The sequence below is a fragment of the Tympanuchus pallidicinctus genome, unplaced genomic scaffold, assembly GCF_026119805.1.
Source record: "Tympanuchus pallidicinctus isolate F22 unplaced genomic scaffold, pur_lepc_1.0 scaffold8, whole genome shotgun sequence".
NCBI lineage: Eukaryota > Metazoa > Chordata > Aves > Galliformes > Phasianidae > Tympanuchus > Tympanuchus pallidicinctus.
The window spans coordinates 28,017,351-28,045,046 of NW_026294802.1; the positions used below are offsets into that span (position 1 = coordinate 28,017,351).

The window sequence follows — 27,696 nt, forward strand, 5'->3', positions numbered from 1 at the left end:
ACTGTGTGCAGACCTTCATGGGTAGTGGCAATCAGATACTGTTGCTCAGAAGCTCATCCCTTCTGGTATTGCACTGTTTGACACAAAATGAGTCAAGGGGATCAGTGAGCAAGTGAGGAAGTACATCAGTCTCAGAAAGGCTGAGCTGGCCTCTCAGAACTTCTACAGGTACAAAAGCCCTGGTTTGTCCCAGTGTGCATCTCTCTTATTTCTATCTCAGTAAAGGAATACACAGGACACATCTTGTAGTGTTAAAGAAGTGAATCATCTTTATTTAATAGCCAAGAGTTATCTGCTGCAGTGACATTCTATCTGCATGTGCTTGTCTGTTTAGAAGGAGGTAATCCCATCTGAAGACAAAGGAACTATTTTTATGGTAGTGGTTTACATTTGGACATTAGTTCTGGGTGGTACCAAAATTCTTCTGAAAGCAGCTCAGCACTCAGCTCTAATTGCAGTCTTGAGAGGCCAACAGTCCCTCAGCATGGGCTCCTCAGCTCTTCTGAGGACTGGGCTCTTTGCAGCATCTTTCTTCAATGGCTTCAGTAGGAAATTAGTTTTTAGTACAAATGTGAATTGCACATGTGCAAGTTACAAATCTGGATCACTGCCAGTAGGTATAGTCACTAACTCTGCTATTTGGTAGTTACTATAAAGTCTTCAGTAATACCCTTCAATTCTTTTCCTGTCCTTTCAGCTACAGGAAAAAAAAGAAAAAGAAAAAAAAGAAAAAGAAAAAAAAGAAAAGAGCCTTTTTATGTATATAGGGGATAAATGAATAGCACTTGTGGGACAAAGATGAGTGGGAATGAAAATATGAGTTTTTCTGCAAATGCTTATAGTCTGCAAATGATAGAATTTTCATACTCATGCTCTGTGAAAAAAACAGTACTCAAGGGCAGAAATGAAAGGTTTGTGTGTGAGAGGATTAAACTAAAAAAGCAATGCAGCTATCTGAATCAGAAGAGACTCCAGTGTCCACAGAGCACTGCAGACCAGCAAAGTTTAATGTCAGCAGGATTGTGAAGGTCAGCGAGCAGATGAGGTTTGGTGGAAATGCCTCTCTAGACTGTAAAAAGACTATACACATCTGGTAGAGCTGTCCCAGAGGATCTCTGAGTTTCAGTGGGATGTGAAGCTCGCAGCTCACTTGTTGTGTAGCATTATTTTGATAGCACTGCTCCGTCTACCATAGAAAAATAAAGAAGCTCCCATTCAACCTTCACAGCACGGATGTTTTATCCCAAGCGAGACTTAAGGGATAAATAATGTTGAAAACTAAAACTTGCTTACTTACATTTGTTTTTTAATTTTTGTATGTGTTTACTTACTTTGCCAAACAGAGGTATGCCTCAGTGAAAGTGGAGATTGAGTGTCACATTATCCTGGAATAGAAGAAATATACTTGTCAAAATAGAATATCAAATTTTCATTTTTGGAGCAAAATTTCATGACAGATGTTAATGTACTTCCCATGTACTAATTCTAAACATAACTGGTGACCACATGGTCTGCTCGCCCATGTAGAGTTTTCATCTAAGATGTTAAGAAACTTCAAGATGATCTTTACATCTTTACAGTTATAGTACTGGCAAGACAAAGGTCATTAAAAGTACAAAAGTACAGAATCATTATAGCATATGTATAGTATCATTACAGTTATATAATTGATGTCCATAAGGCAACAAAAGAATAACCTAGTTCACATTTTCAAACATGTAGTTTGGTATCTGGCTTTTGAATCACAAAATAGCAGTGGGCTTCATATCATTTGGGTCTGAGACTCTTCCCATCCATGGCTGAAATGCAGCAGGGACAATTCAGAGAGAGAGTGTCACATTTTTCTGGTAGTTTTATTCCTTTCCCTTAGCAAAGATTAGGGCATGGAGAAAAGTTGGATATAAAAGTTCTAATCTGCTCTGGCAGGGACTTGCCTTATAAACAACTTGTGATTTACATGAACGTAAACAAAATCAAGATCAAGTTCCTGGTATTTAGACCTGAATACAAAATATATGTCTTTTTCCAGGAGAAACAGTCAGGAAAAGCTCCTTCACCTGTCTTGAAAAATAAGGTGATGCTCTAAAGATGTATCTGAAAGCTTTTTAATCTTTGACAAAGGCTATTCTCTCTATTTCTAAGGCATCTTTATTGCCAATCATCAGTCCTTGATCACGCAGATAATTTCAAGATATACAAGTCTTGATGATAGAAGATATCACTTCATATGTTAGTCACAGCTCTTATATGTTGGGCATTGCCTATATAGTATGAACCTTCAAAATTTTATTCAGTATAGATTCCTTAGAAAAAATTTCTTAACAAAGTTGTATCTAATAATGTACTTACAGAATAAATAGTGAAACCCTTACTGACACTGATTAGAATGTTAATTCATGACAAACTCATTTTGAAAGCAAGAAAATGTTTAAAACCCAGTGATGTTTAGTTTAAACTAATTCTGACCAGGCTCTGGGAAATAGGAAATCCCTGACATGAGCCTTACATAAAAGAACAGCTTAGCTCGTGAGGAATGTAAATGAGCAAAAAGGATGTATAACAGCCAAGAAAGCTAGTAGTGAATGAAAAGGTCTGGGTAAAGGAGAAGGTGAAAAGAGAAATGTGTGGGTGAGGCATATGAGTTTTTTCACACTTACGGTCTTTACCTTATTTTAATATGAGTCAAATATAAATGAAAACTTAAAAACATGCATTTCAGGGAGTTTTCAGATGAAGGGCTTAGAAGAAAACTGGCACATAAGAAAAGAGGAGGCTGCATCCTTTGGGAGGAGAGTCAATAAGATGCAGACCTGCTGCATGAGGTTTGTTTTCTGGTCAAAGAGTTGCTACTTTAGGGGAAGTGAGTGTATTCAAGATACCAGAGCCTTCTGAAGCAGAAATATGTGAATGATACTGGCATCAGGCTGCACAGCACCTGGACAGGAGTCCAGCACTGAGCTGGCTGGGGATTTTCTGAGGAAACTGTTTTGTCAGAATAGAAAACGTTTGTGGAGACATATCCCCATTAAACTCTTTTTCTCTTCCTGCTGGGAACAATATTTCCAATGCTAATAAGAGAAATCTGGTCAGGAGAAGAGAGCAGTGCACCCTTGATCAATACTGCAATGGCCAACACACTCGCTTGGGTCATGGCAGTACTGGTCTAGAGACCTTTCATGGGTAAGGGATATTTTATCTCCACACTGCTGTTCACCACGTCACACACAGAAGAGAGAACACCAGGTTAACCCAGTTATTCATTTTCCAGCTCAGAGCTGGGATCAGAGCAAGATTTGCTTGCCCTTGCGTGTACAGATATGGATTGGACATCCAGGTTTGCTTTAAGTATTGACTCTTTTGAGCTGTGTTTCTCACCAACTCATGTACTGGGCTGAATCTCTACCTAGACATTTTTAAAGGATCATAAACTCATAGAATTGTTTGAGTTGGGAAGAACCTCTGAAGGTTATCTAATCCAACCCCCCTGCAATGGCTGGAGTGCCGAGGAACACAGTAGTCATGAAGTAAGGGGTTACATTGTTAGTGACTCTGAACACTAACTACTTAAAAGGAAAAGGAGTAACATCAAGAAACCAGATCCCACTGCGCCTCTAATAGAAGCCCAGTTCACTCATAGAGACCCTTGGAAACAGAAGCCTCAGATCCTGCTCTGAGCAACAATTCTGTTCACCCTCAGAGTATTTTAGAGTGCAGTAGCAGGAGAAGATCTGGGAGAAGGCAATAGCAATTTTAGCACCAAAGGACCACAGAGGTCGCTTTCTAAGTGGATTCTAAATTGTTCTGAACTAGAGGTTGGGTAGCTGGAGTCAATGCACTTCTGAGCTACGGGAGATCTCAGGTCTGAGAGAATTTTTATATCACAGTAAAGAGATCCTTAAATGAAAATTCTTCCTCTAGAGCGTTCTAACAGCAGAAAGGGTCTGCCAGGCAACAGATATGGATCTCCCTCTGAGGAAGCTCTTGTGGGAGATCCATATCATGGAGCTGCTGTTTTCTGAGCTCAGTCGAGTTTTCTGGGCCCAAGTTTTTGAAAGAAATAGGTCATTTAAGAGCATAATTTAGCTGGCTTATTTTCATACCTGTTTTCAGTTAAGCTTCATCATTCCTTACAAGCTGCAAAGGTGCTCTAGACAACTGAGTTAGCCAGCCATATATGTGCCTAGCAGTGGTTGAAAATATTCTCACACATTTTCCTTTATCATGTGGTCAACTGTAGGATCAGCCTTGAAGTCAGTCAAGTTATTTGGCCCATCAGAGATGAAGATATTTGCAAAAAATTCATCTGCTTATGGTTTTCTCTGTCTTATTCTACCCAAAATCATGAGATTAATGTATTATTCACATGATTAAAAACAATACTACTATTCTGTTTCTTCTAATTTTTCTTCAGTCATTCAAGTTTTCAGGTATATTTTTGTCAAACTATTCACCCTCACCTTTCATCTAAGGACTGCTTTAAAACGAGGGCCAGGAATCCTGTAACTGTTTGACTGTGGAAGCTCATATAAACTCACTGTTTTAGTCAGTACCACTTATATTCCAACATATAGTAATTCTCCATAAATATGATCTGTTATGATGCTGTAGTATTTTAGAAAGAGTCAGATGTGGGACTGTACTTCAGTTTTATAACTGAGGTATTACTGGATGTTATGCTATTGCAATAAGATATCATGTTTGTTATATCTAAACTCAAGGCATGAGGTGCTGTAGACTGACTGCAGTCTCAGCCAGACCCACTACTATAAATGCTTCCCACAACCAAAACAGAAGCTCCCATTTCCATTGTTTAAATGTGTTTGCCCTACCTTTTGGACTGAAGAAATCTTCTTTATCCAGCACACCCCAATTAGAAAGACTGTCAAGGCTCATGATATCCACTGTTTCTCTTGGTATGGGTGAATAACTCTTGAAGGAACAGAAAGGAAGTGTGCATCTCAAGGCAGCAGGTGAGGTTGCTAGAGATTAGCAAAAAAGGAATGTTACAATAGAGTGAGCTCTGTCTGCGTAGTAGAACTGGAGTTCAACTGATCTATTTCAGACTTCAAACTTTGTGCCAAGTAAAGCTCTCTGTTCTGACCTATCAATGAGATGAACAGGAATTCCGGCAGCAAACAAACTGTTTGCAAATCCACTGTTTGAAAATCTCACTGATATTGAGCACAAAGTGTTATTTTAAGTCTGGACCTCAAAGGATAACTGACTACACAGTGAATCAGCTGATAGGGAAATTGGTCACCTAGCCTGACTGTGGAGGAGCCCTTCACAAGGGGAATGGAGGCTTTAAAGAAAAAAGGAAGAAGCAGGCTGAATATTGAAGGCTGGAGAGAAGGAAAAACACATGGGAAAATGGGATACTCACATCTGCATATGGTTTTGCATCATATTTTTGAGAAGAAAATGGGAATTTTAATTACCCAGGGAGTTGTAAGGATGGTATTGCATGAAAATAAATGTATAGAAGAGAGCTCAGAGGTGTGTGAGGCCTGGAGAAGCTGCTTTTGGATTGTCAGGCCCAGGAAACATGGCTCAAAGTGGCTAAAAACTTGGAGGAGAAGGAAGATGAAAGCATTATAAAACCAGCTGTAGCTTGTTGGTGTCAAAGATGAGATGTTTTACTCCAGGCCAGTGACAAGAATGCTGTGCTTTTTTTTTTTTTCTTGTCGAAATATTCCTGTCCCTATCTGGTTTCTGGTATGACACACAAGGCAAAGTCCATGTGTCATCACAACTCCCACGTGGGGACAGGGAGTGCCAGCTGATGCGTCAGAGGCTCCCGCCCAAACTGCACCAGGTTGTGCCCAATGCTGGGGTGGGGAGGTAAGTCACTGGGAGTTCACAAAACAAACCCTTTGCAGTTGAGCACGTTGTCACAAAGGGTTTATTGCTGGCAGGGCATATCTGATTGTCTCAACAGTTGGTGGAGAGGCAGCTTTGCTTGAGAAGTAGTAGTTAAGGTTTACAGGCAACACTTCTTCCCTTGATGAAGCTGTAGTTTGCCTCCTTCTTTGCTTCTCCAAGGCATACAGAAAATTGCCTTGCCGCCATGAAATAAGAAGTAGTCACTCATACAGAACATTCACCTTGAATTCTTGTCACTTAACGGAAGCTGGTTGTATGCCTTTAATCTTAGATGACATATTTTACTTAAAATACCATAAAATATAAATATGAAACATATAGGAGTTGTAGTAACTTCAGACACAGGGTTCTTCAGACACAGGGTTCTTCAGCAGCCACACTGGGAACCCACTAAGAAATATATTCAACTTAGACATTATTTATTATTTTCCATCTTATTCAGGAGTACTAGGCAGGTGCTGAGAAAGTCTGTTTTTGCCTTTTCTGAAGAGATAATTAAATATGAAAAATATATGCATTCTTCATGGTTTCAGAGGAACTACAGTCTTACCAGAACACCAACATTTCACGAGGGCTGATCTATGAATCTTTGTGCATACTTCCTATAGCATTGAAAATCTTGCATGATTTAGCTCAAAGATATCTTTCTAAATGCCTGGGCTGAATATTTCACATAAAAAAAGTGCTACGGCTCAAGACTGCCTTAAAGAACATCTACTGTGTGTGACAATTTATGGCTGTGTAGTTTTGGGTACAAATGCTCTTTCTGAACTCATGTAAAAATGTTGGCTTATTACAATTGCATGGTCTGACTGCAGATTATCTGCCCACGTTCTGCATCATCTGTGATTCTCTTATTACCCTTCATGGCTCTTTGTGTAGAATTTTATACGGCCCTTTAAAATTTTCTCATGATTCATCTGTGGCTATGGCATCTCTCCATAAAGACACCCGCGTTTCTCAACTTACTTATTTGTTGAGTGCTTTCGATCTAAACCATACCACACAGTTGTTTCTTCCAATCCTTACAAAATCTGTATTTCATGAGTGCAATTATTTTTAGGAACATTCTCAAATTCAAAGTGGATGTGGTTATTGCGAAATAAACTAGACAGAGAGTCGATCACCTAGGGTTGGACTAAAGTGGACTACTCCAGAAAGAGCCCAGGAAGCTGAAGGGTGGTACAGAGACATCTTAAAAGGGGGAAAGGCCACGTATTTTTAAATATAATTAGAGAAAGCAACTGAAGGGATTTCAACATCACACCTCCATTAAAAACTGGGTTAGAAAGCAGCCAGAGGAAATGTTTCTTATTAGATTCCTCCCTTTAGATCCTAAATATCTTAAATATCCAGATCTAAGTCACATTTTTTGTCATCTATAGGTTTGTTATGCACTAGCACTTCGTTTTTTCAAATACAGACAACAGAACTGAAGAACGTGAACTAACAGCAAAAGACTAAATCAGGGCTTGGACTTAATAAATTACTTCAGTCCAGAATGTCCTTAATCTCTCTCATTTAAATCCTTTGTGCTCACGTGCAAAATAAATCTTTTTTTTTCTGATTAATTTTTATCTGGCACTTTTCCTTCCAAGAACTGGTATATCAGACTCCTCCACAAAATGAGCTGATAGAAAAGACAGAGCAATTACACACTTATACTCCTCTCAAGATTTCTGTTTGAGGAGCACAGAAGAAAACTAGCAAGACATAAAACAAAACTAATGAAGCAGGTTTATCACCTCACCTTCTGAGACAAATCAAGCTCCTTTTGCCTAGAGGCATCCAGAATCTCATACCAGAACTGTGATCTCTGTGCTGGGGATCGCAATGCTGCATAGCAGGAGAATTTGTGCACCACAGAGCTCAGTTTCCCAAGGTCCTGATTTGATGTGGAAGAGGAAATGTAGGCAGCAAGAGGGAGAAAATGGCAATAGCAAGATGGAAGATTCCTTACCCATCTTTTGCAGGAATAACACAGACTTCCTCCTTTTATTTCTGGTCGAATGTCTTAAGTGGGACTGCAAACTTCAAAGAGTTAACTTTGGCAAAAAAAAAAAAGTGGACAATAAAATAGTAAACCTCAAATCTTAAAAGCATTAAGAAATGCGATCATTTTCATATTATAAAGGAAGCACTCTGTAACATTTCCCTTTCTCTTGCAAATTCTGCTTTTGCTGCACCATCTATTTACTTTCAGGGTGTAGGACAAGACTAGCAGAACTATTAAAAAGTACAACACACAATGACACATTGAGAGTCTTAGGTTTGGTGATAACACCTGGTAGTTCTTCCCCAGCATTCTGGTTAATGTTTAGCTGTGGAGAACTGTTTAAATAACTGTAGAAGCCTTGGTCACAATTTTTGCCTTTAGAAGCAGAGCACAGTGCATTTGATGTGGTCTGAGAGATTTCCTGAAGAAACAGGAACAGCCTTTGTATTGAGGTCAAACTGCTAGGAAAGTTTCTTCAGCAGTTCTCAATTTTGTCTCAGCTTCTTGAAAATGGCAGGTGTAAGCAGATGCTTGAAGTACTCCATGTTCATCTTCAACTTCTTATTTTGGGTAAGTGAATGTTTAAATTGTTATTAGTGACACATTAAATGTGTTCAACATTATCCAAAGTCTGTAGTTGAAAAAATTACGAAGATAATAGAGCATAAATGAAACCAGAGCATGATTCTATATCAGAGAGAGAAGAATGCTTAATTTTTGCTCTTCTTTTGTCTTTTTCTTACAAAAAATGCCTTTCCTCTAGATTGAAAAGTAGAACAGCCAGAGTTCTGTCTTCCTGAGACACGTCTGAAACGTGCCCCTCATCTCAAAGGACATCACTCATTTGAGTCAGAAGATAACAGACTCTCCATTATCTTAACATACATTATTCTCTTGTGCTTGTTTGCTTGCTTGTGGTTTTTTTTTTGTTTGTTTGTTTTGTTTTTCTGTCTGCTCTTTGCAAACAAACTACACAATCCTGAAAGGATAGCTGCAACAGAAGATAGGAAAATGTACTTATATTTTTAGCCTCCTAATTGATAAATGGTTTTCATATCCTTCTCTGTGGTTCTTTGCTTTATGCTTAGTGTCATAATTAGTTTCTGATGGTGGGCAATAAATTTCTGGGAAATGGTATGGGCTGGCAGTATGAATGGAAGCCATACTGAAATGATTGAGTTCCTCCAGCATACAAGGAAAGGGGGTTCCTCCCTCTGCCTGGCACAGGATGGCAGGCATCTTTCCCAGGGTAGATTAAATCACATTTGCCTATTTGCCATATCTCAGCCAGTTTGTAAGAGTTTCTGCTCCTGGAATTCTGAGAAGTTTTGAGTAAAAGATTATTTCTGTCATGTTCCGCCTCGCTGTTAGCTTTTGGTTTGTCAAGTTCACCTGAGGTTCATCAAGATCAGAAGTGAAACTATCAGCCACAGTATGGCTGCTGCCTTGAGGAACATTTCCCAAGTGAAAAGGTGATACAATTAAAAAGGTGATACAATTAAAAAATTCTCCTGCTGGAAGAATTTTCTGTGCCTGTGGCAGCCTGAATGGGGTCAAGGAGGACACAAAATGCAGCTATGCTGACTTACTTTAAAGGGAGGGGTTAGCACTACCAAGAGAGAGGAGAACAGGCATGGTGCAAACAGGAATGCGGTTACAGTACAATGAAACTGAATTCTTTGAATTAAACTCCTGTCTCTAATCCCTGGAAATCATTAAATTGCTGTAGTGAAACACAGAGAACGGCAATTTCCACTGCTCTCACAGCTGCTCTCCCAGGTGCACAAGGAAGTTGGGCAGGTGGAAAATTAAACTGACTGGGACAAATGAAGGTGACTTTTGCTTTATCTAGATAACAGCAACGGTCCCACGTTTATCTGGTGTCCTTTTGTTTTAAACTTCCTGTGATCTCTCTGGGACTGTCTCCTCCTTGGGAGATCAGGATTGGGCTTTCCAGCCTTCCTGTGCCTTTTTTTGCAGCAGTTCTTACATTGTACTCTGGAGTGTCAAAGCCCTGGAAAAAGTTATGTCAGACCTGCAAAGTGGTGTGGTCTAGCTCTCCTTGGCCCCATGGATGGATTGTGCACTATGTGCCCCTGGGGATAGGAGTTTTGCATCTTTCCGGTCAGGGGAAAGAAATCTGAGTGTGTGTTCTGGGGATCTGTGCTTTGAAGTCAGGTGCATATCTGGAGCTTTTATTAGTCACAGAATCATAGAATGAATCATAGAATGACTTAGGTTGGATGGGACTTGAAAGAACATCAAGTTCCAGCCCCTTGCTGTGGGCTGGTTGCCACCCATCAGATCAGGCTGACCAGGGCTCCATCCAGCTTGTCCTTAAACCTGGCCTAGTCCTAACAGTTTGGTGCATTAAACCTGATAATTATGTCAGAGTTTTCCTTTCTCTTCAGCATTTGCAGGCTGTGCAGCCTCACCTGCCACCCTCACTTGTAAAGCCTCTGCAACTCCACACCATGAGCAAGTGTTGAATTTCCATTTTTGGCACCAACTGTGCAAAATGAGATCCCTAGTTTGAGGCAATCTGATTGCCTGATTGACAACAGGGCAACTTCTGATTAATTGAGGTCACAGTTGCAGCCAAAGTGACCCCTTCTCCAAATCTTACATCAGCAAAAATAGCAAATCAGTGGCAGCCTTCCAGTGCTGGGGAAATGAGAATCTCTTTATTCCATACGAAAGCACTGGATCGCTAAAAATGAAAGTTTCTTTAGTTGAAGTTTTAAGAAAAACCTAATAATTAGGAGGGAGTGTTAAAACAAATACAGGGTGTTTTATTATGGATCTTTGGGAAGAGAACTATTTGCTTTGGAATTTCAGTTTTATTCTTTGTGTGTTCTTGTACACCTTGTGTGTACAATGATGAAAATTAAAAAAAAAAAATTAGAATTTTACTGAAATTTAACATTCTTACGAGTTTAAAGTAAATCTTTTTATAACTAAAAAAACATGCACAGTACTGAAAACTTTAATTTAAAAATTTCATTTTATTTTTTGAATGGGGGAAATGAATATTGATAAGCTCCCGTACATTCAGCTTTATTTACTTCGACCGCTCTGCTGCTTTTTATGGGAGGTCCTGTATAATGAATAAGGCAATGGGCCAAATTTTGTTTGGATTTGCAATAGTAGCTGCTTCAGTGGAAATTTTTCACATTAGAAGGAACACTTTGATGCACAGCTACATGGTTCACATAATGCTGCTGAACAAGACCCAAATACAGAGTCGTGTGATACCAGATTCAGTGGGATTCAGATGATTTCAGTGGGGAGTTCTAGTTAAATTTGATAACATGGTATAGCTGTCATCGATTGTACAACTTTCTTTTTCATGTTTAAAACATACTTATAGGAGCTTTACTTAGAGCGAGAAAATGTGTGATACTCATGTCTGAGGGCTGGCTGTGTTCCATATTAAATAATCTGCTAAAGTAGTTATGATTTTTGATGGTGAATATTCTATGAGTCTTTCTGAGGGAAAACATTTTCTAGGAAAAATTATCTTAAACATATAAAAATAGCTTTTTTAATTTTAAAAGGTTAGAAATAGTCCCAGTTTTCATGGGAAGCTTGTAACCACATTTCAGAGCCATTTCTCACTGAAGTATGAAATCCATACAGGTTCTGAATCTTGCTAGACTGATCCTCCACAGTTTATCTTTCCTATTAGTCCTCTCAGTCTTCATATATTATTAGATCTTTAATTATATGTCTGCAAGTCTTGCTAATAAAGAAAAATTCTTTGTGAGAATTACCACAGAGAGGGCAAGCAATGTTGTGGCTGGCACAAGGTAGAACAATACCTCAAAGATCAACAAAATTAGAGAATGATTGATGTTTAGGGAATATGTCTGGATCTGGGATTCATCTGCCTTGACTTCGACATCTTAAAGCAATTCAATCCAGGCTTCTTTTATAGCTAGAGGAAAGAAATTGGTAGCACCAATGGATGATTTAACTCATTCAAAGATATCTGCTCAGGACAAGCTAGAAAGCTTAGACTTAGATGTCTTACTTTCACAGGTAAGAGACAGAGCAAGGTTATTTTCTATTAAAAAATGGAAATAATAACTATCACAATATGCAGTTTATGGGAGGAATAGTCTAAGATGGCCAGATATTTTTGCAATATAGAAAGCAGAGAGACTGTTAGAATTGCTCTTAATAGTTTTACCATAGAGGATACGTCTAAAGATATATGTCCTGAATAACTCTAGCAACAGCATTCTACCAGCATTCTTTATAAAATCTATTGTTTTCATTATAGAAGAAACAATGTTCTTTAAAGTCATGTTATATACATACTATAGAAATTTATAGCCTTCTCTCATCTGACAGAATTTTTGTGTGCTTCCCAACCACAAGCATAAATCATCAAAGAAATGATGGTTCCTCTGGGGTGGAAACATCAGAGATTTGGTGCATAACTGAAGTTTTAACTATCCTTATGAAGTTTCTTGGATACGAATCGGTATTCCAAGCTCTAGCAATTCATGTTTCTTTCACCATGTTGAAGAAATTATTTCAGAATTTTGGCCAGTGCCTGGTGCAATTTGGACTTGAATCTAATCTTTCTAAATATTGTTTATTTTCTCCCACAGGTGTGTGGTTGCATAATTTTGGGAGTCTCTATATGGATACGTGTTAGCAAAGATGCTCAAGAGGTAAGCATATGCAATCATGCCTGACCTGTGTAAATTTCTCAATTGCATTTCCACAAATCTGTGCTGCTTTCATTAAGGTGATTTATGAGGGTAAAGATAAATGCATTTTATAAAGTTTAAGAAAAAAATGGTGCAGGTACTCAGAAAAGTGGTTGATGTAAGCACAGATGTAATGACAGAAAGGGCTTTCTAGTGTTGCTAATCTAATTTCTTGCAATTTCACACTGATTTCTGTTGGAAAATGTGGATCTCTTTTTCCTCAAGTACAAACAATAAATGGTATTTTGTTGATTTCAGAGTTAGAGAAATAATGAGAAGTCATGACCATATCATAGAATCATAGAATGGCCTGGGTTGAAAAGGACTATAATGATCATCTAGTTTCAACACCTCTGCCATGTGCAGGCTCACCAACCAGCAGACCAGGCTGCCCAGAGCCACATCCAGCCTGGCCTTGAATGCCTCCAGGGATGGGGCATCCACAGCCTCCTTGGGCAACATGTTCCAGTGCATCACCACTCTCTGTGTGAAAAACTTAATCTTTGACCTTTCAGTGTCCTTCTCCATTAGAACTGTATAGCCATATATTCCTAGGGTTGCATTTATATGCTTTTAGGGTATATTTTTAACTATCTCACTGTCTTCAATAACACAATACTTATTTCTCCAATAAATGTAATTTTGGAAGGGAGCAAGAATTTTTCTCTTTCTTATGTTTTCTGTGGCTCCCTAAAAATATTTTACCCTTTTCACTCATATTTATAAGGAAATATTCCAAAATAACCTAGGATTTAAATGTACTAATAGGTCTCCCAAAGCGGAGAAAAAAATCTCAGATTCTCCCTCCTGGATTTTATTTTGGGCATTACATTGCTTCAAATTTCATGACTTTCCTTTCCTGCAAAGCTATAGAAATACAGCCTTGGGAGCCCCTCAATCTTGAAGAAATACACCAGAAGCTGCTCCAGTTTGTGCAAAGGCTCCTCTTTAGCCTTGTTGGCCCTGCCAGCGTTTTGCCAAATATGCTTTCAGTGGCACTTGTATCTTAACTGCAAGCAAGTTTTCTGTCCCCTCTCTGTAGTAATGAGAAAAATGATCAGATGTTACAAAAATCATTTTTTTTTTCAGATTTCGAGTTGCACCTTTAAGATATAATAAGCAAGTCAATCCTTGCTGCTCTACCACAGTGCATCAGTTATGAAGTAATTTTTGTTTCAGTATATCTGGAAATCAAAAGATGCTGGGGATAACTAAGAAAGAGAGCTTTAAATATTTCTTCCATTTGGCTGATGATGTTATTGATTTCAGCCTGTCCAAGATGTCTCATGTCTGGCAGAAGATGGACATAACAGGACTTGATTCACAACAGCGTTGTGACTTTAGGTAAATTAGGTAATTGTGGAAAGCTCAGCCACTCTTTGCTGCAGAATGACAGATTTCCCTCCCTAGTCCACATTTTACAGAAGCTAAAGTTTCCATGCTTACTAAATGACTATCTCTAGTATGATGCCTCAGACAATGCAGTGGAGCTTGGAAAACCACAACAATATTATTTCTATTTTTGAAGGAATTTCCTATTTAGAAAAGCTCTCTTAAGTGTGTCCCAAGATGGTTTCCTGAAGTAACAATAGTTAAAGTACAAAAACTGTGAATTAAGAATAGGCACTAAAATTGAAAGTATTTTCTTACACTTTTGCCTCTACGCAGGCAAAGATTCCATTCAAAACTAATGTTCAGTTTTGCCTGAGTAAAAATTGAAGAGACCATAAGGATTTGGCTGTAGATGAACAGAGCTTTCTAGGAATAAATAACAGGAGGTACTGTCCAACTTGGAGGAGGGAAGAATAAGACATTCTTAAAATTATACTTGTCTATATATGTTTGCAATTTCCATCTGAAGATGTATGTGAAAACTTCCAGATATTTTTTCTAATCTTGGCACTAGCCACACTGGAAAATATTCTTTGAACATTTCTCTCTGTTTTGGCATTTGGACTTAGTCAGTCCTGTGGGAACTGAATAATTTGATATTTAATATTATGGAGGTATACGACTTGTTTAGTTGAGGACAGCAAAATACAGTCCTCATTTTTGAGGGTATTATTAAAGATCATGCCTAAAAAAAATAAAAGAAAAAGAAGGAGGAAAAGAAAAAGATAAAGACAAAAAGAGGAAGAGGAAAAAGGAAAAGGAGAAGTAAGAAAAAGGAAAAAGAAAGGGAAAAAGCAGTAAAAAGTAAAAGAAAAAAGAGAAAACTGCTTTGGAAAACTTATCTCTTTCCCCAGTATATCCAGCATTACTCTTAGAAATGTTCTCTCAGGAAAAGCCACGGAGTGTATTCCTTCTAATGACAGAGGTTTTGTTTATTTAACTCTTGGCTAATGTAGGAGAGATTTCAAGACAATAAGTCTTTTCTACTTGCAGAAAAAGAAGCAAAGATTCATCAACTGAAATCAAACTAAAAGATACTTTGAAAATGAAAATTTTATTTACTCTGTGAGGTTGACTTTCATCTTGTGCAGAGACGAAGACTGTGAAGAGTCAGGTTCCACCAAGATCTCCAACAGAAAGTTTAAGAAGGAAAATTATATATCTGTTTATTCAAGGAACAGAACTTCTTTGTGGTTGCGCATTGATATATTTATTAGTTATTAAGTAATTGTCTTGTTCTGGGTGATACAGATATTTTTAGGAGGAATTTCTTGCCAATGAAAGATTTTTTCCCTCTCTTTTCAGGCTTTGGGCATAAACAACAGCAGTATGTTTGTCGGGGTTGACGTGTTGATAGCTGTGGGCTCCCTCATCATGATCCTAGGATTTCTGGGGTGCTGTGGTGCCATTAAGGAAAGCCGGTGCATGCTGCTCTTGGTATGAAAGGAAAACATTTAGCTATCTTAAACAGGCCACAGATATATTTGGTAAAAAGGTCAATGGTAGTACCAAATGAGAATGGGGCTATTTTTATTTAATCAAACGCTTACTTTTGTACATGTGTACTGCATACCTTGTGCTTGAGCCCCTTTTGAATTCAAGTGAAGAAGAAATTGTGGGTATTCTCATGAAATAGAAAACAGAGCCCAGAGAGGCCTGATCATGTCACTAATTTTTTTCCCCATACAAATGAAATTCCCTCCACTAATCACCTCCAATATCTATAGCATTTCTTCTCAGTTAATCTGCCACTAATCCTTCCAGAATGTTTTCCTTGTCCTCCTACTCAACGTCTCCCAGCTACAAGCTGCCCATCATGTCACTGCTCCACAGTGTGCCTTGTTTTGATGACCAGCTGATGGTGAGGCATGTACCTTGCCTCAAGAATCTCCTTTTCTGATATCCAAAGAAGGAGCTGACTGAAACTTCCATTCTTTCTACCCAAATGTTTGTTGAGGCACATGAAAGATTAACTTTCACCTAAAAGAAATGAGAGCAATTCAGTCAAAAGTTCTATAGTTTTTTCTCCCTTTTGTTTTCTTCCTAGTTTTTTATTGGACTGCTGCTGATCCTGATCCTTCAGGTCACAGGGGGTATTTTAGGAGCAGTGTACAAACCTCAGGTACTGTATTATTCTGCACTTTCATTGAAGTCTTCCCCAAGTTTTGTTTCTCCATAGAAGACTAATAAGCTATTTGGACTTGCAGCTTGAGGAAGTCCTTAACATGACACTTAAGGAGGCTGTTAATTTATTGAAGGACAGTACAGAAAATGCAAAACAAGTTCAAGAGTCATGGCAGAAGTTTCAGCTACAGGTAAGTAAAATGTAATTAAAAGTAAGGTTTGTTGCTATCTGTTCTGCCTCTAAGCTTCAACTTACGGCTACTCTGCCATAAATTTGAATTTCATTCCATGGGGACAGGAAAGGGTCTGACTTAAACAAAAACATTGCACATGGGGTTTCTTCTCTGTCAATATGGCATGGGCTTTCCATGATGTTTTTGGGCAAAAATGTTTATAAGAGGGTTGGAGCCAGGATGCATAACATAAAGCCAGATCTGCTGATGAGGATTTTAAAAGCTCATTTCTCTATTACTCACTGAGGAAGACATCCTCAAGCGACTCTAGTTGGAATTTTCCAAAAGTCTGCAGGAAATAAATTGGTAGCTAAATATCTCTAAGTTTTAAACCTCATAAGTTCACACCAGTGATTATAAACCCACCAGTGTGCTCACAGAAATAACAGATCTCTTACATGAATCAATACAGACAAAAAAAAATATCCCCTTATTCTGTGACATGACTGTAAGAGGTTATAAGTTCCTTCTTCTAAGTCATGTGCTCATTACACTGGTGGTAATATTGCAGAACTCAGATGATGTGTAGAGCATGCCTATTGGATTTGGAAGCCCTGTAATCAATCTGGAAGTTTAAAACTTGGCATGTCTTTGCATTTGCTCTGTTTGGTGTACAGGTGGGTTTTTTTTGCATACTTTGTCATCCTAGCAGACTGAATGTGGGACACTAGATAAATTTTGTGCACCTATTAGAGGAAATATACTTTAAAAATTTGTAATTCTCCATGGAGTGCAATAGATAAAATTCATAGATTCAAATAGCAATTAGGATCCAAGAAATCAGATTTGCATCTTGGTTATAAATCTACTGATATGAGACTGTTGTTTGACACTAGTATCGTCATTGTTCCACAGTTTTGATTATGACAGTGAAAGTTATGCATTTTATGAGGTATAGATTCTGTTCTAGTCATGGTTACCTAAAAGGTACTATTTGAATCATCTATTTGAAGCAAGGTGGTCTCAGCAGCATTTCTTGATCTCCAGAAGATCTTCCTCTCCTGCTCAAGCTACCATTTTTCTGTTTCCTTTCAGTAGGATATGGAAGATGAAGTTACTTAGTACCTACAGAAATTAGCCTTCTTTTTTACAGGGCCCTTAATTATGCCATTTCTAAGCAAATAGTGATAAGATTTTAGCAAACTCTGCTAATCCCCACTATCACATTCTCTCCTAGCTGGAAATCAACTGTCCACACCGCCCTTTCTGAGGTGTTATCTCAGAGCTGGATGGCTCCTGCTCTAGAGGAGGATTTTTTTCTCCTCCAGAGCAAGGCCAGTTCTGCACATGGGGCACACATGGAGTCTGTCTCATCACTGTGGTGCTGAAAGGCCTGATTTTCCTTAACAGTTGTCCCCAAGAAATGAGACTGACACACAGATAAGCATCTTAGTGAGAACGCTTCTTTCTCCTTTGTTACAGATTTCCCTTTTGAAGGAAAGGTGTATATCCTTTGGTGTATATCCCAGCTAAGAACTATCCAACACTCTTTAGGCAAGAAAATTAGACGAGGAAGACTTCAACAGTGCATTTCATGTGGAAGTTTTGTTTTCACTTGTTTTTTCTGTGTTTATATATGTTTGGACTTCTCCCACCTGGAAGGTGGACACTTTGTACCATTCTGGTGCTGGGCATCACACAGAGAATACCCCTAAATTTCACAATTATCATTTATGGTGTGTGTCCCCAACATGCTCCTACTGTCACCTGTTTCTATACACTGAAAAATGTCTATTGCTTTTTTCTTACTCCCTAATGGGAGATTATTTCATTGTGTATGCTTAAAATATTCCTGTATTTGCTGCTAGTGTGAAAGGAACTGAGAAGCAATATTTAGGTAGCTTATATTAAGCTTGCTTCTTTTCCATTTCATCTCCAGCTCTTCTCTCTGCTTTTGAGCCATTTTATTTCTCCTGATATAATAAGCACTTTCCTAGAGGGATGGCTGAAAGGTGAACAAGATGAAAAATCTCATAATTACTGTATTAATGTTTAAATAGAATAGGTTTCCTTTATTTATGTCCAGCAGCCTTTGTTTTAATACAAAATAACATGAGTATTTTCAGCTGGTTTTTAAAAGAGGGAGGACACAAATGTAAGTCTGTGCCCCTGAGTTTCAGTGGCTTGAATAAAGTGGAACATGAAGTGAAACTGCACCTGGTTTAAGTTTCACAAACCCCACATGAAGCCCTGGCTTCCTCAGTCCATTTCTAATTTAAAGGGCTTATCATCATTAAATACAGTTGTTTTTCTAGATATCACAGGGTTTTTTTTTTGTGCCTGTATATTACTTTTTTTCAGCCCAGCTTTTCAATATATGTTTTACTGTAAATATTACTTACCACATGCTAAGAGAGAAGGCTTGATTCTGAAAACAGAAAATACCCGGCATTGATCCATGCTGTATTTAGCATTCATAGTTACTGGCTTTACAGTATCTTAATGGTCTTTGATTCTATTACACATAGAATCACAGAACTATGGTGGTTGGAAGGGATCTCAAGATACCATCGAGTCCAACTGCCCTGCTAAAGCAGGTACCCTACAATGGGTCACACTGGTAGGTGTCCAGACAGGTCTTGAATATCTCCATAGAAGGAGACTCCACAACCTCTCCGGACAGCCTCTTCCAGTGCTCCTCCACCATTGCCATAAAGATGTTCTTCTGAATGCTTGTATGGAACTTCCTATGTTCAGCTTACAAGCCATTACTCCTTGTCCTGACACTACACAGCACCAAGAAGAGCCTGGCCTCATCCTTTTGCCTCTCACCTCCATTTAGATATTTATAAACATTCATCAGACCCTCCTCAGTCTTCTTTTCCCCATGCTGAAGAGACCCAGGTTACTCAGCTTTTCCTCATAAGGGTGATGCTCCAGGCCAATACTGACAGCCTGGTGTTTTCACTCTTTTTCTTTTTCTTTTCTTTTTTTTTCTTTTTTCTTTTTCTTTTTTTTTTCTTTTTCTTTTTCTTTCTTTTTAACTTGTACTCGCACACTCTCATAACTGGTTTGGAAATGTAAGGGATGTTTAACACAGATATCAATCTGGAAAAGGTCCATATGGGAAAAGATGAAAGGAAATTGTTGTTCCCTTCAACTTCCCCCTCCTCTTCTCCCCTCATGGCAAACCACCAGGTTTTTCCTTATCTTCCCATTTCCTCTTTTCTTGCAGAGTCAGTGCTGTGGTTTGGTCAACGGGGCTAGCGACTGGGGAAACAATATTAATCTTGTTATTGATGGCAAAAACGTCTGTGAGTGTGAACAAGCATATCAAGAAGAAAATCTCTGCGTCCGTTTTGGAAGCAGATATATTTTTAAACAGGTAAGAAAAGTACAATGTTCCACTCTTCCTTCAAAAAAGAGGCTTTAAGAGAGTTTTGGCTGCTATAGACAACAGTTCTATCTCTTCCCCAAAAGGCAAAGTTTAGCCTTCTCTTTCTTAGCCAGCATTACCTCTGTGTCAACTGTTGTTTAATTACTTTGCATGCCTGAAACATGTGGCCTCTTCCTCCTCCTGAGATGTCTCTGTTTCAGCTGTGCACTCCACTACCCATAGGACTCCAGAATTCTGTGTGATTATATGGGTGAAAACTGCTACTATGGCTTCAGGGTCAGCGTATACCTCTGTGTCAGAGCAACACATCAGCTACTCTTTGGATCTCACTTCTCCCTTGGAAGGGGATGTTCCCACCAGAGCTCATTTTGGTGCTAGACATATTGACTCAGAGGTTAAGGGATATTAAAAAATGAGCACATTTAATATAGGTCCTTTGGCTTTTTTTAGCCCTTTTCTAAAAAACATGCTCATTTTGCAAAATCAACTGGAAGGACACTTTATATGTTGTGGGCTTCCTGGCAGCGCATTCAAAGCATAATTTGCAACAACTGTGGTCTTTTGAAAGGCTTGTGGCAGTTAATACAGCAATAAGGAAAAAATGCCTGGTGATGTGTAACAAAAAGATATACTCAAAAATCGATGGGTGGACAGCAGAAATCTCAATTTATTTCACAATTTATCTGTTTCTTTACATGGAAATGTAACTATGTAAATATAATGTATTTTGCAATATATATATTTATATTTGCAATGTAAATATGCAAAGAAAAGCAGGGAAAAAACAGTGGAAGACTAGGCCAAATAGCTGCAATTTTAAAATGATGGTCACATGAAGTTCACTGATCTGCATCCAGTGCAAAGCAAATTTTAGCAAATGTCCAGAGCTAATTCTACACTATTCTAAATGTCTTGCCTGAAAATGGATTTCTTCACTATGTAGTCTCACAGAGGCAAATATTGTTTCAAAGCATGGGAAAACTCTGGCTAAGTAGAGAATGCCAAAACTCAATCTGGAAATAATGTATGAAAAGAGGGTGTTTGGGCCACATTTTTATACCTTTTGGGCCTCAGGCAAACCCTCAAAGAACACATAAGAAACCATCAGTGAAATTGTTGCAGGTGCAAGATATTGCTGTCATGAACACACAGATTTCATGGTGTTGTTAGATTCTAGTAAAGACATTCAACTCTCTCCATCCAGGAAAAAAGTGCAGTTCTGAGTCAGCCTAAATAAGAGGTTTTTAGAAGGATTGGAAGGAAAGTACCTATGTGTTTACTGTGGAGGAAATATGTTGAAGGCATACAACTATGCAACATATTTTGTGGTAGTATATGTAGGTTTGGAACAATTCTGTAGTTGTGATGGATTTAAGTTGCACTTGGCTTCACAGTTTGCAAAAGGAGTATTGTCAACATCTGAAGGACTTGTAGGCTTTATAAGAACTGAAGTATGCATTTAAAAATAAGAACACTAACTTTATGTATATATATATTTCAGGTATGATCCTTCTCTTTTCAGTCAGTCCAAGACCACCAGTCATCCATCAAAATTAATATTTAAGCTTGGGTTTATATCCAGATATAGTTAGTTGAGGCTGATCTGACTAACAGGCTTTGAGGTCTCAAATTAAAAGACCAGATTAGTGGGAAAATAAAGTCAAATTCTTCTTCATGTTTGGGAAGGCAAGGGCTGGATATCTGCCTCAGAGCACAAGGTACATACAGGTGTGTTATTGTTAACAACAAACTAGAGTAAATTCAAATTGTTTTTCTTCCACATAGAGAGAAGAGAGAAGGCATTTTAGAGGATATGCTCCGAACAGCATCAGGATAATCCTGTTTACCCATAATTAATTAATTGTTTTAATTTATTTTTCAGACGTGTAAAACAGTGATTCTCGATTTCCTTCAGAAAAATATGGACATAATTATGGGGATCGCATTTGGATTGGCAGTTATTGAGGTACCAGTATATACTATTAAAGTATTTAGTGGTTGGCAAGCAATATGTTCTACTTAGAAATACACTGGGAGTAGGATTGGAGCACTTGGTTTGCTCAATTAGTAGACAAGGGACAACCATTTCTAATCTTAGCTACAATCTTACTGTTATTTCCTATAAACTGCATATGGCTGCCGAGCTGAGAAACTCAGGTGCAAGCAGACCACCCTGTTGTCTGTATAAGCATATCTCCACACATTTTGTCTGAAAAAATCAGACAGGCCTGGAGCCAGGCAGTGGCTTGACAGCGAGCCCAGTGTACAGAGGGGTGTGCAGAGTCTCAGCCGTAGACACACAAGTGGCAAAGTAGCTGTTCTTCTCTTTCCCTTCTTCACTGGAGGAAAAAGGCATCCTATATGAAAACTTTGTAGTCAGTAAAATACATACTCTCATTATGGAGAATTACGTTATGAAATTATTATTCTGAGGGCATAATTTAACCATCAAGATGATGTGTGAATGTGCCTGAGTGCACACCTGCTCCATATATCCAGGCGTGTAAAAAAATGCGGAACGTGAGCACTTTAATTTCTTCATCATTCGTTGAAGACTAACATGCAAAATTTCCTCCAGAAAGAGGAGGAAAAACAATGAGGTGATACAGTCAGTTACTTGATTAATGGTAATCCTTGATTAGGACAAAATGGCAAAGAAGCAGGGGATTTCATCATGTTGCTTTCTTCGATCATTTTCATTATTTTCACTATTCCTGTGTGGTTTCCCTCCTCCCCTGCCCCCTCCTGCAGATGGATGTTTGAGGGAAAAGCAGAATGACGAAGATTGCTGTGCAGAGTTCAGTTTGTTATTCTGAGTGAAAACTTCTTAACATCATTGGCAGAGAGCTGTTACTCATGTTATGAGAAGTGGGCTAGAGCCCCAGCTCTGATATACACTTCCAGGAAAATAATTGTAAGCAGGGAACAGTTACGCAGCTGCAGCACTGCGAGATGATGGGAGGACAGAAGGCTGTCAGTCCGCACAGACTTCATGTTATTTAAGTTGCTATACGTGAGGGATCTGGTCTTCCTATATGTAGCATTTGTGGGGAACTAGATGAAATAAATATAAGAAGAATTAAAGGAAGGTCTTTAAAAATGTAGTCTAAGTATAAAATTATATATCCATCCAGAAAGCCGTAAGTTACTTTGCTCTAGTTACTGCAGTCATATTTGTTAGAGCCCTTGGTTCACTGACCATCATTGTTCCCTTTTCTCTAGTTATCATTTTGAAGTGGTGATTGCCTCTTCAATCATAAAAAGATTAGAAAACAGAAAGAGTAAATAACATGAGAACAGCCTTATCTGGCACAAATTGTCAGCTGGCAATTCACACTCACTGAAGATTTAGCCTTTCTAAATATATTAAATTATATATCTCAAGCCACCTCTGCCCTTTTGAAAACATCAAATAAAAAGAAACGGACAAGGGAAAGTGCTCTTCCCTAGCCTTCCCCCTCTGCCTGCTCCACCATACCCCTTGTGGCCTGTTGATGGTTTCAGGTCATTCTGTTAGAGGAAATAATTCTGAGAAAAAATGGCCCAGTTTCACTTGGGTACAAGTGCAAATGTGGACCTGGTATACCATGGAAGCTATGTTGGCTTCTTCCAGCTGCAAGCGCAAACCCTTGTCTTGTTTGTACTCACACATTCTGTGTGCTTTACACTGTCTCCTCCTTGAATAAACAAAGCACTCTGGGATTCACTGCTTCATAAATATCATTTGGATACTTTCCTATTTTGAATAACGCTTTTACAGGTTGTTTAATTTTAAATCACAGAGGGAAGAATTTTTTATTTCATCTCACGAGTTGTCTGTCACAGGTTGTGGAATTTCACCCAGTAATTCCCATCACAGAATGTGATCCTACCAATATTTCTTTTTACCTTCTTTAGTGGACTCGGAATTTCTACTCCAATTCTATTAGTGATGAATATAAAATAATTGTTGTATGATCATTTGCCAGTCAATAAGGATGGGCTGAGTGTGTACATACACCATATACCTGTGTACATACATACTTGTGAGCATATGTAGAGATTAAAGATAAGAGAGCGGTAGAAGAAAAGAGGAATTTCAAAGGGAAATTACCCTTAGAATACTCAATGGAATCAGAAAGTTCCTCTGATTTTTTTAGAAAAGAAAGGATTTCTTTTTCCTGAGTTTCTTGAACATTTTAAAATTCCAGAGTTACTTGCACTTTTCATTCACAAAGTCAATTCATCTTTCAAACAAATGAAAAATTTCCATTTTATCTGTAGTCTTACCTGTGGTGCATAACAATTTTACTTAAACGACAATATGCTACAGTCACGTTCTTAAAGAATTACATTGGAAAAGATCTTCTGCACAGCAGATTTAGCCTGCATGTGAATCCAAGACATTTGCAAACAAAATGTTCCCTCTGTGTATCAATCGTATCTTGGGGTTTTTAGGACTGCCAAGTAATACCAGAAATGTTTTTCTTTTCCAGGTTCTTGGTTTGGTGTTTTCTATGTGCCTCTACTGCCAGATTCAGAGAAAATGAAAATGTGGAAGTGTCAGAACAATGTCATCAGCCAATTTGAAACCTTTGTAGATAGAGAGATATTTGCCTTGGCACTTCCTGATAAATATATGCGTGTTCCAGGCAGCTGTTCTGATAAAAAGGGCACCCACTGTACACACAGATACATCACAGTTTGCAAAATGACCTCCTTACACTTTGTAAGATTTAATGATGTGAGTATGATTTTTTATTTGCAATAAATGTCTTTGTTTTTCTGATGAGTTTATTTTGTCAGAAGATAACATTTAAGTCATGTTGAGATTTGAGCTCTCCACGTGATATGTCCACATAGCTATCACACCACTCATAGCAGAATCATCATAAACACAAATCTGGGCTCAATCACAGGTCCAAACCTCAAGGGAAGTGCTTGGTGCTCAGCACTAGGTCTCCCTCAGTATGCCAGCTACCTTGCTTTTGGCTGCAGCTGTGACAGGCACTGGGCTGCCAGGATGTTCCTGGCTGTCCCACGTAGGGATGCCCCACGGTCCTGACTCTCATAGAGTTGCTGGTCCAGGAGGCAACCTGACAGAAAGTAAACAGCACCAGGGAGCAGATTGCTTTAAAGTTATGAAGATCATAGAATCATAGAACGGTTTGAGATGGATGATACCCGTAGAGACATGCTGCAGCTTTCTAAAGTACACTGATGACCTAACCTCTGAGTCTGAGGCACTGGCTGTTCCCACCAGTTCCAGTAAGCCCTGTCTTCATCTTCAGATGTAGTTTTAAACATGTTCAAACAGCTGGTCATGAGAAAAATGTGTATCAGACTCTTCAGATTTCTGAAGTGGTCAAAACTGGATCTCCGAAGCACAACCAGACTACTCCCACCTTGACAAAGCCATTCTGATATTGCTTGTAAATATTCTAAAGCATTTCCTTGGGTGGAGACCTCTACCATCGCTTCAAACTGGCAGAACTAGATTCAGGTATAATTCAGCTGCAGCAATTATGCTCTTTTAAATGGTGGAAAAGTTTCTGTCCTGACACACTCACTCTCTCTAGCACTCATACCAAGCTGTGGGAGCTGCTTTCAGACCTTTGTGTTCCGCAAGAGCCAACTAGCTACCAGACAACTCTAGATTCCTCTGAAGAACCTTGGAAACTGTGCCAGAAGAATGTGAAATTTGTTGGACCGGAGAAAATGCATGAGTCCATAACCGATCCACAGACAGACATGAAGGGAAAATTAAACCTCATACATGCTCCCAGAAGTAGCAAGCTCCAATCTTCTATAAACTGAGCATTACTGCTAAGGATTTGTGATAGACATCAACTAATAGTTGGCACAGTGTGTGCTGGCTTGAACACCAATCATATCCTGCATGTTACTCTGGGGTAGACACATATAAAGGTGAATTGTTAAGTTTTTGTTTTGTACAGTCCTTTTGGGATATAGTTCCTAAAATACTGTTCTCTTACATCAAAATAATGATGTACGATACATTAGAATCTTTTTGGCTGAAACTATGGTGCCATTAACATCAGCAGCAAAAAATTCTTTGTCTTCAGTCAGGAACTTTGACACAAGAGTTTCATCTAGAGTTAAAGTTAATAGTTCCTCTGTACATTTAGGCAATTTGTCTTCATTTCCTAATACCCCAGGGAATAAAATTGAAGTAACATGATTATATGCTACCATGGCTACAATGGGACTGAATAAGTGGAGTCATTTGGAACATAACCAACTTGCCAATGAAGTGGGTTTGCTTCTAAAATATGTCCATTACCTTTGATATTACAAAACTTTTACTTCTGTATCGCCTTGATGTTTCCTCTTCCATTTTTCACTGGAAACAAGAGAACATTAAATGTTAAACAAAGAGAAATCTTTCAGGATAAGATTCATCTGGGCATATGCATAATATAACAGAGTAGCAATCTGTGTTCAAACTATGTGTTCAAACTCCCCTTTTAATCACGCATCCAGGATTTGAGGCATCTCATTCTCAAATAGATGTCCAAAGAGGTTAGATGAGTCCTTTGTTTTGCAGATATGTACTGTTGAAGTGAATGAATCCCACCCAATAAGACTGAATTTGTTAAAGTCTGTAGAATCAATGGTCAGTCAGGAAAGAGCATCAGTATAACATTCCATGAAGGTGTGAGGACCATTCACGGATTCACTGACCTGTTTACTCAGTCATAGTGCCTACTACAACCTTTAGGAAATGAGCTGCACTTATTCTTTGGGCTAGTAGGATGACATTCTTCTGCAGTGCAGTAAGGTCCCATTCAGAGCCAAAATTCAAATCAAAATTCAGCAGAGATCCCAGCAGCATTCATTCATGGAGTCCTCTTGGTTTTCTTATCAGAGGATTTTTGTGTTAGCAATTGACTAAAAGTAAAATGGGATGTTTTTCTGAGCCCATGTCCACTTTTTAATTATGATGTCTGGAATTACTAAAATGGAATTTGACAATAAAATCTCAATGGAACAATAAAACCATGAGGTTTTTCATTTGTGGAGTGTTGGGGAAGGTTAGGGAATGTTGGGTTTTTTTCTTTTTTCCTTTTTTTTTCTTTTTTTTTTCTTCCTTTTTTCTTTTTCCTTTTTTCTTTTTTTCTTTTTCACAACAACCTATCCAAGGTTTTGTTCCTCTCAGTGTTACCCAATAAAATCATGCATACAGGAAAGACATGTGCTGAAGATCTTAGCACTTCAGAATAGTAGAGGGTAAAAAATTGTATTATAATTTTCAATAGTATAAGAAAAGTATGGTAAGCAGAAAGAAGATGCTAAGGGAGCTAAATCCCAAATTAAAACCATGTCTATTTAACTCAAAATGGTGACTCAACATATAAAGGCCAAACAACTATTTAATGGCAACAGATAAGAATCGCACCTGCGTCAAACTATCTCCAAATAATAATTTGTTACATCATTAAAGGGATTTTAGGGGAACATGTTGTTCTCAGAAGGAAATGCACTTGGAGGAAAATGAATGACTGCATTAATAGAAAAAAAAAAAAAAGAAAAATTTATAGTTTATGCTAAAAAATGAGTCAGTAAAGCAATGTCAGGAATGACGTGAACAATGAAGGAGTGTTATAAGTCCATTGCTGGAAATAAAAAACAGTGAAGAAAATGACAGGCAAATAAACAAAAAGAAATCTGATTTTGAAAAATGAAAGAATGAAGAAACACAGGGCAAATTTCTTTGAAAGAAGGAAGAAGGAAACTGTGCTTATCAAGATCCAAGTTTGTTGCACTTAGCTCACTGTCAGGGGAATTTGGCCCTGATCCACCTTTGTGTCCTGACCATCACGTTGAAAGCCAGTTCAACCTCTTCTTCACACAATGTTAAATCTTCTCCAAATTTGGCTGATTGTCATGACCCCTAAGAAGCTGCTGTCACCAGAGCAGATAGCCAAGAGTGATGCGAGAGACAGCTCTTCCAGCTGCCTGGCCCCTAGGGATGCCCGGAGAGTTAGCCCAAGGAGCAGGAACCACTGG

The 27,696-nt window shown here is 38.4% G+C and overlaps 1 protein-coding gene and 1 long non-coding RNA gene across 3 annotated transcripts; one reads left to right on the forward strand and one right to left on the reverse strand.

Annotated features, from left to right (window-relative positions):
- Positions 1-243: 243 nt before the first annotated feature.
- Positions 244-8,105, reverse strand: LOC128073800 (uncharacterized). Of its 2 annotated transcripts, none has more exons than XR_008202885.1 (4): positions 7,844-8,105; positions 4,830-4,979; positions 1,332-1,385; positions 244-697 (listed from the first exon to the last, which is right to left on the reverse strand). It is a non-coding gene; the product is annotated as an uncharacterized LOC128073800 (long non-coding RNA). The 2 variants fall into 2 exon arrangements; XR_008202886.1 differs by lacking the exon at positions 7,844-8,105 and adding an exon at positions 7,634-7,832.
- Positions 8,106-8,240: 135 nt separating this feature from the next.
- TSPAN8 (tetraspanin 8) lies at positions 8,241-24,457 on the forward strand. Its single transcript, XM_052669000.1, has 8 exons — positions 8,241-8,449; positions 12,499-12,561; positions 15,298-15,429; positions 16,040-16,114; positions 16,200-16,307; positions 19,525-19,674; positions 21,569-21,652; positions 24,162-24,457. Exons 1-8 carry the CDS (start codon positions 8,390-8,392, stop codon positions 24,213-24,215), a joined length of 726 nt encoding a protein of 241 aa, XP_052524960.1. The 5' UTR covers positions 8,241-8,389; the 3' UTR covers positions 24,216-24,457.
- Positions 24,458-27,696: the final 3,239 nt, after the last annotated feature.